The sequence below is a fragment of the Antrostomus carolinensis genome, unplaced genomic scaffold (genome assembly GCF_000700745.2).
Source record: "Antrostomus carolinensis isolate BGI_N321 unplaced genomic scaffold, ASM70074v2 scaffold35579, whole genome shotgun sequence".
NCBI lineage: Eukaryota > Metazoa > Chordata > Aves > Caprimulgiformes > Caprimulgidae > Antrostomus > Antrostomus carolinensis.
In genome coordinates, this window is record NW_010338518.1 from 2,061 (window position 1) to 11,051 (window position 8,991).

Below are 8,991 nucleotides of genomic sequence, written 5' to 3' on the forward strand. Positions count from 1 at the left end.
GAACTCCTCAGAGGGGCTGGCTGCATCCATGTCCTCCTGCCCCATGGAAGAAAAACAGCAGGATGTTTGCCACAGACTAGCAAAGTCTCAGCTCCATGGAGGCACTGATGCTGGGACAAAGCTGCGGGGTGCCTGACTGGGAGCACTGGTTTTGAACACGAGGCCAGGCCAACGCACATGGCTCTTGCAGTGGCTGGCAGAGAACAGGCAATGCCTTAGCTCAAGGCAAAACATCTAAAGAACTTGTCCAAAACGCACAGCACTCTCAGATGCCTGCCCTTCCTTCTGGGGCCTTTTCTAACAGATCTAGTATATTAGCACCACAAAGAGACCATCAGTGTTAATTTCCGGGTTTGAAATATAGAACATCCCTCTTCCAGGATGGTACAAATGTGTAACAACTTTGAAGAGTGGGGTTGGGCAAGTAGAGTCTAATGAAGGACTAAACAAAGGCAGGTTTCCAAAGGATTTGTAGCTTTTTAGTCAGCTCATGATTTGACCAAGTTATACTACAGTTTTCTGCTGCATCTAGATTTATTCCTTCTCTCTTCCCTTAAAATCCTCCTTCCCCAGAGTATTTTGGTGACAGTAGGAAAATGATGCACTTCCATGCAGACCGTGACACAATCAGAGATGAACTCACCCTGCTCACCCTTCCTCTGCTAATTACGACATTTTCTTGGAGATCTCCACCACTGCCAAGTTTGGCTGAGATTGGTTTAAGTCACAGGGGGTAAAGACACACATGGTGAATGGTCACATACACCTGTTTCCATAGGAAACCAGGCTGAACAGTTACTTCCTTCCACATGAAATCCTCAGAGCAGAGGGCTGAGGAGAGCCAGGAGCTCTAACCCCTCTTACAGCCCTCCCCTCCCACCAGCAGCTGTCTGCACACCACAAGTTGTAACTACTTGTTAGACAGACCCAAACAACCCAGCTCCAGAACCAACGGCCGTGGTACTGCGACAGGCTCTGATGGCAATCAGGGGCTGATGGAATTCTGCACACACACCTGACTGGAGGCGCATGGAAAGAGCTGGTTGTTTCCTATTTTAGGCCTGTACAAAGCCAAGCAACCTGCACCGTGTCCCATCCACGCTGCATAAGCACTGCTCACTACAGCCTAGCAGTCCTCCTCCAGCAACAGCCACCTCTGAGCAGGGGACACTGGCCCTCCAGGCGCAGGAATCCATTATTTGCTCTGGTGAGGGAGGAGGTGGCCGCGACCAGCCTGTCGCCAAACCCTCCTTATACCAGATTCACACTTCCTCTCACACCACACCCACCTTCACAGGAAGCAATTACACAATGAAAACTACTCTAAGGGAGTGAAGTATTTGCTGTCTAGCAAGTCTCTTCCAGCTGTATCCTTTTTCTGACAGATTCAGTCCCCGTTCTGCTCAACGGGTGCATACAGGAGGGTAGGGCTTTGCTTATCCAGAGGGATAATGAAACCATTGTGGGCTGGCAAAGGATGTGCGTTCTTGGGCCACCAACAACTCCAAGAACAGTGCTGCAACTTGCTCTAGAAGTCTTGGCTGAAATAACTGTAGCCTCCTGGGGCAGTTGATTCTTCCCGGACATACTGCTGTGGCGGGAATGGTCCGATAACCGGCACTGCTCCTGGCATCCTGGACATTGAAGGGAGCAAGAGGAAGCAAAGGAGAGAAAAAAAAAAGGGAGACAACGTCAGAAGTGCTCTGAAATCTGCCAGCTGCAATCACTGCTCAGCAGGCACGGCTGTCAGTGGAGCAACAGTCTACTGCAGCCAAGTCAACTTGCCAGAAAAGCTTCCAAGTGCATCCTTGCCCTCCGTGCGTGTGTGTAAACAGACACCTTCAGCACGGCAGAATTAGCTAGTGCACAGCTCAAGGACTGTTAGAGAGCTCCCATTACAAAGCAAGTACCCTGGCTCTCTTCAGGCTGCAGAAGCTGGCCTGGAACAGGACTGAATGGCTGAATCCAGAAGCAGCAAGGAAGGCCAAGGGGAGTTTTGTAGCTGCAAAAACTTGGACAACATCCACGTCCTTAAAGGGAACATTTATGCCTGTGTGTGGGGGACATCCTCAATGTTATCCTTCTAGAACGGGATGCTTGCTGTTCACTGATCTCGCTGCACTGTTCAAGAGCCAAAACTTTCCTGGGCTGTTATTCCACAGACAGGCAACAAAATATCCCAGTTTTCCTCTTGTCCTCTCTGGGAAACTTGGCTGGGAGCCTGTCCTCACTTCAGGTAGGGTTTCCTAATACCTCTTTCTTGTAAGAAGCTCCCTAACCAACCCAGGCTCATTACTGAGCCTCTTTTAGTGAAGGCTTTGAAATTAGAGATCTGAACTTTGACAGTGTCCAGAACAAGTATTTTTTGTATTAATCATCTGGCAGTTAAAATTTTTGAGATTAATAATATATGCAGGGGATGCCATTACTTAACCCACCAGTTGTGAGAGCGAGTTCAGGAATATAGTCCAGGTTTCTGGAGCGTGCTGAATACATGCCAAATTTTAAGACAAGCAACCCCAAGAGAGATTAGAATGGCAAGAGGATCTCCACTGAGACAGTCTTTAATTAAATTAAAATCTCAGTTGCTACAGGAATGGTGTTTAATGGGTGTCAGGGTGGATGCGCTCACTGCAAAGGTCCACACTGAGCTGAACCATCAAGAACCAAAAGCGGCTGCAGGGCACTTCTGCTTCCGCAGCGCCCCGGAGCTGTCTGCAGAGGGAGCTGCTGAAATGAACCGGCGTCAGGACAAACAAACACAAACCCTGTTGTTCTTGCAAGTCAGCTGGAAATATGCATTCAAAAACCTGCATTTTCAGTTATATTTAAGCCATTGATTTGAACAGCGAGGCTGGAAATACACTTAGACAAGAACATTACTTACTGATTCTTGTGTTTGAAGCCACTGATGTGAGCTTGGTACTGCTCTATGGAGTTCAGCACTATGTTACATGTGCTGCAGGGGTACCCCTTCCCAGCTGAAACAGACAGCAATGTTAGCACACACAGCTAGCCAACAACTGGGTGCCTGAGGTAGAAACAAGTGAGATAATCAATCACTTGATGTGTTAAACAACCGCTAAACAAAGGCAAATAGTAAGTCAATAGTCTGGCCAGGTGGGGAGGTCAGAGAATCCCACTACCCCACCATGTATCAGTCACTGCGAGGGAATCACTAAGCCAGAAGAGCTTTCCTGCTCAGAACATGGATTTGTTTATCTATAAAAAAACCAAGACACATTTCCTAAAAACAGTTCAGAATATCAGACATAGTGAAAGTCTCAGCATTAGGACACCAAACCTGATGCTATACTGCCTTTGCAACTCTGTTTCTCTCCCAAATTCCCACTTCTCCCAATCTGTACATCTCTTAACAAAAAACTTAATTTGTAAGCTCAGTGTGTTTCAATAAAAAAAGCAGCCAGAGGAGATGACACACAATGTCCAGTTCCACAATGCAGCATTCTGCTAAGCCTTGCTGAGGTGCCAACTGAGAACATTAAGCTCGATCCACAAGCAGTTTGGTTACAGTCAGTGTATCAGTTAACTGCAAAAAAAAAAAAAAAGACATTTTCCAACAATAGTTGTACAAGACAGATCAATGGTTTTGTGTAACGTGACAACTCCAGCTGGAATGAAAGTTCAGGAGGTCACAGATACCAAACAGGCAAGCATGGCAGCACAGCTCAGCCCAGGAGTCTCTAGCAGGGCAAAATCCTGACAGTTGTCCTGAAGACATTAAGTGCTCCTGAATTGTGGCTCACTGGGGAAGGGCTCTGCCTGGGAGTCGCACAAAAAAACCCCAAAAACATTTCCTTAAGGTGTAAGAGGAGACTCACCCCCGGGGTGCAGAGCAGCGTAATCAACGAGTGAGAAGTACAACACACGTAGCAGACAGTTCCCCACCTGGCTGCTGCACTTTGGAGAGATTTCAGACTCTAGTGGGACATTCAGCTCTCAAAACAGAGCTGGGCCTGGTCAGGAAAGACCAGAGGAGCCATTATAGCCTTCAGGTCTGCCTCCTCGCAGGATTGAGATCAAGATCCCTCTCTTGTAAAGCTGGCAAACAGGTGAGTACACAAACTTGTCCAAACTGCACTCCTACACCCCAAACTGGTGGTTCCTAGAGGAACCTGAAGCAGACAAACTCCTCTGTGTTGTGCTGTGAAGAACACGTCTTCACGTGCTGCCAGATGCATCCCAGCAGAGAGGTTTAGGGACAGGCATGGCTGTTAGCACGCAGAGATGGGCAGAGAGAGTGGGAGAAAACATCCCTGACTGCAGCCCATCACAGCCCTCACCTACAGCCCAGGCTCCAAAACCTTGTCTGAACAGCCAAGTGCCATGGAGATGTGTCCACAGGTACCTGGGTTCTGCCAGCACTTCGTAGGAGACATCACTCACACAGGCAAAGGGCCCTGCCCACCTCCCCAACCTGCCTGGTGCTCCTGCCACTGTCAGTGCCTGAGTCACACTAAAGTGAAACAATTCATCAGGCCCTGCTAATTAGGTAAAGAGCAGATGGGTAACACTAGATACCAAGCACCTTTTCCATCTCCCACACGACTACGCGATGTGGGAGAGAATATTACTTGGATAATTGAGCCTCATTTCTCTTAAGTGCTACTGGTATCTAAAGGTGGCCTGCAAAGAATTAGAATAATTAATCTTCTGCTTGTGTGGGTTTTTACGACAGAGAAAGAAGCCCTTGAAGATTTTAAGATTATCTCTCTGCTTATTATTTACCTCAAGCATCCAGCAGGTACTAGAATTCCTGGTCCAACAGAAGGCTGTTGGGAGGAACAAGGGAGTTTACTGTGAGCTCCTAATGCTTTCACTGGACTCCAAGGGCTTTCATCACGTAGAAGTGCTCATAAGCAGCAGATCATAAACCAAACGAGTTTTAACTGTCTGCCTAAAGTTCCTCCTTAATAGCTCTTTTTTTTTTCCCTTTTTTTTTCCCTCCTTCTTGCTTGCTCCAGAGAGAGTTGCATTAGTTCATCAGATGGAAATGCCCACACAGAGGCAGAAAGGCATTCAGGAGAAATCTCTCTGGCTTTCATGTGCTTTGAAGCAGCAGGTGCAGTTAAACCTATTTCTTCCATCTTTGGCTAGTCTCCTCTGAAGACATTTTTTAAGCATCAAATGCTACTTTTATCTTTCCATTTTGGATGCAATCCACCTAGACACAGGACTGGCCAAAATCCCTGGATTATCCATACAGAGAATAAAAAGGATATGTCCTCGATTAGACAACATTGCAGAACACAACCCAAAGCTTGTCACGAGTAGCTACAGCCTAAAACCTTTCTTGCTTCCAGGGGGTTACAAAAATCAACCACATCAATCTTACAGTGTATAATCAAGATCCCCATAATGAGCAATTCTCTCCTGCTCCCTCTGCACGGACTCTCTCGGTCAAAGACCTGTCAGACACATACAGTGGCTCTCCCACCCTGCTCTCCAGCTATTTATCAGCCTGCTGAGAACTCACCCATGAAGGACGATGCTGGTGCATCAGGGGTTCGGCCATAGTGTGCCATCAGCTTGTGTTTGGTCTCCTGCTTTCTGTGCTTCTTGCCTACATAATGCTGTTTTGCCATAAGGGGGTTGTTGAAAGTGGCATGGCAGAGGCTACAGAACTTGTCTGGGTCTGTAATGTCCTTGTTCTCTTCGTTAGAAGACACAGTAGAGGTGGGGAGGGTAGCAGGATGTTTCTGTGGGGGCACTGCTTCTGGAGGGTGAAACCAAACTCTTGGTCAGTCACAGAACTCGGAGGTAAAAAAAACCCAGTCATTTTAATTCCCCAAAACCTGCATTAAAGAAATCTAGCACACCTAAAGCCCAAACCTAGACAGAGAATGTAAGACACCCAGATAAATTCACATTGCTCCTACCTCTTCCCTTAACACTGCAGAATTGAAAGATGTGTGGTAAGACAAGTCAGAGTAGGCCAGAAAAACTTTCAGGGTTAAGAAAACCCCAACAGATTTGCCTGTTTCTCCTTAGTGGAGTTAAGATAGGCATGGCTGTATTCAAGAAACACTGGACATGAATGAGCTTCCACCTGCTGTTACCATCATCCAGCCAGAACACGGGTACAAGCCCCTGTGCAGCAAAGGCAAGGGGGTTTCTGGGAACACCGTGCAGCTGCAAGACTTGATCCTGAACCAAAGTCATGAGGAGTCTCGCCTGAGAAACAGCATGAAGGGAACTAGGTCAGATGGAGTTAATCCACACAGAGAAGCAGCTCTCCTGCCTGATGGAGAAACCTGCACCCCCTCATTATGGGGTACCAAAGACCAGAGTGAGGAATCTCCTAAGGACCAGAGAGCTCCTCTCACCCTGAAATGGAGGGTAGGCACCAGACTGCTCATGCATACATCCACCCCTTCCTGAAGGCTCTTCTCATACCCACAGGCAAGGGCTTCAAACAACAAAAACAACCCACGGGCCACCCTGACCCCGGAGCTGGCTTTGCTGTGCAAACAACCTGGCAAAGCTGTGAAGACACCCCAGGATGGACAGTTTCTTTCTGGAAGACCCCAGCCCAGAGCTACCCCAAGCTGCCATCCTCAGGTGCACTCAAAGGCTCTGTCCTGACCGGCCACAGCACCCCAGGCTCTCAGCTGCCCCCACCTGCCTTGGACAGAGGTTCTTCCTCCCCATCCACTGGGCCTTTCCATCTGCTAGCAAAGGGACAGGACACACAGACAGCTGCACTGGGTCAGGCCTGAGGTCCACCTGGGCTGTATCCCATCAGGAGAGCAGTCAATGGCAGGTGCCATGGGAAAAGCACAAAGGCAGGAAAAGCACAAACTGATGTTTTCCAGCTATACTCTCCCAGTCCCCAGCTCTCTGCAGCTCACAGGTGCCTGAACCTCAGAGGCTACATCTTTATACCTAAGCAGCCCTGACAAACTGGCCGTATCGAGTTCCCGCAGTGCCTGCAGCCCCGTAAGCTTTTAGCGAGCGTCGTACCCTGGGACAGGCATTTCCACAGCTTCACACCACGCTCCCAGGAGAGCAGCTCTTCTGGTCCCTGCACACAGGGATGGGACAACGCTGCTGCAAGCTGCATTTCTCCCAAAACAAAAACCCATCTGACCTTCAGCCAACGCCAACCCACTGGGCAGCAGCTGCGGGAGGCTGTGTCGCTGCGGGTGCGCGGCTGGCTTACTCCGTGGCACAGGAAAGAGAACACACATCCTCACAAGAGCTGATACTCGGGGTCCAGTGACACCTCGACTTTTTGTTTCGCTCAAACAGCCCCTCGGTACAACACGAAGGTGCTGCAGAGTCCTACCTTCCACTTTGGGTGACTGCTGCTTCATGTTCTTGGCATGAGTCTTGCCCAAGTAGTGAGACGTTGCCACAGCCGGAGAGGAAAAGGTCATGTTGCAGATGGGACAACACTTGTTCCTGTCCTCCCCACTGCTGCCTTCCTGCTTGCTGTCCTGTGCACACAGAACCACAGAGCGGCTGAGGTTGGGAGGGACCCCTTCAGGTCACCTCATCCAACCTTCTTGTCATGAGAAGGAACACGAAGGCTTGGGGGTCTGAGAAAACAAGGTGATCAGAGACATTTGGGTGTTAAGTTGAAGAAGGGTGACTGACTAGGACTGCCACGATGCAGTGTCATCCTCTCCTTCACTGGAGAGTGTCCTGGCACCAGATCACTTTTATTAATCCATTAGCGACCCACTCCAGGCAGAGGGGCAGTCCTGGCCTGTTTGGGTTAAGGACAAGGTTAAGTGTGCAGCTGCCAGAATTGGAACAGGCAGCATTTTACTCTGCAAGGTGTGAACCAAGCAACACAAACATCGTTATCAGCTGGGCCATCTGCAACACGACGCCAGCAGAGCAGGCAGCAGCAGCAATTTCTAAGCCTAACACTATGTGAGAAGGCATCTGCCTTTATCCCCCACCCCCCTCCGCAAACGTCGGAGAGTTGGGGATTAAAGCTGAAGCAATCATAAAAGGAGAATCTGTTTCCCAAATGAGTTACGGGGCAGACAGATGGCCGAGGGAATGTGGTGTCTTTACTGACCAACAGGCTCCAGCTACCGGCCGAGGAAACCTAAATAAGTAAAAAAAGAGATTGCCCTTGACAGAGAATTCCAGTAGATCACAGAATCACAGACTGGCTTGGAAGGGACCTTAAAGCTCATCCAGTTCCAACCCCCCTGTCAGCAGCAGGGACACCTTCCACCAGACCAGGTTGCTCAAAGCCTCATCCAGCCTGGCCTTCAACACTTCCTTGAATGCATCCACAACTTCTCTGGGCAACCTGTTCCAGTGTCTGACCACCCTCACAGCAAAGAATTTCTTCCTAATGTCTCATCTAAATCTCCCCTCTTCCAGTTTAAAACCATTACCCCTTGTTCTGTCACTCCCTGCCCTTGTAACAAGTCCCTCCCCAGCCTTCCTGGAGCCCCTTCAGGTACTGGGAGGCTGCTAGAAGGTCTCCCCGGATCCTTCTCTTTTCCAGGCTGAACAACTCCCTCAGCCTGTCCCCATAGCAGAGGTGCTCCAGCCCTTGGATCATCCTCCTGGCCTCCTCTGGACTTGCTCCAGTAGCTCCTTGTCCAGACAGTCAACCCAACGTGCTCTCTGTGACAGTAAAGGTTACACAATGATATCCCTGACAAGCTGTCACTCCTATTCCCTTTTCCCTGTCCTTTCAAGCAAGACTATCAACAAAAGGCAACAGGTGTCTGATTAAACAGGACAGACATCCTCACAGAGGCTGTTTAAACGGGGAGGGCAGCAGGATTGTGCTCGCCGAGGCTGGGCGCGGTGACACGCCTGCCACCGAGCTCCTCAGCTCTCACGACACCCTTTCTGAGGGTGTTTTCTTCACTTATTCACAAAGGTCCCCAGGCCGTACAACAGCCCTTAGCCCAGTCGGTTCCACTCCCACTCGGTTGGATTCAGACCCGAAGGTCTCTGTGCTCTCACAGAATATCACAGAATCACAGAATGTCA

General features: G+C 49.3%; 1 protein-coding gene across 1 annotated transcript; it reads right to left on the reverse strand.

Moving 5' to 3' along the window:
• Positions 1 to 1,319: 1,319 nt before the first annotated feature.
• ZNF346 (zinc finger protein 346) lies at positions 1,320 to 7,462 on the reverse strand. The gene is made up of 4 exons (XM_010175548.1): positions 7,310 to 7,462; positions 5,498 to 5,737; positions 2,888 to 2,981; positions 1,320 to 1,634 (listed from the first exon to the last, which is right to left on the reverse strand). The coding sequence occupies exons 1-4, from the start codon at positions 7,398 to 7,400 to the stop codon at positions 1,529 to 1,531; spliced, it is 531 nt and encodes a 176-aa protein (XP_010173850.1). The 5' UTR covers positions 7,401 to 7,462; the 3' UTR covers positions 1,320 to 1,528.
• Positions 7,463 to 8,991: the final 1,529 nt, after the last annotated feature.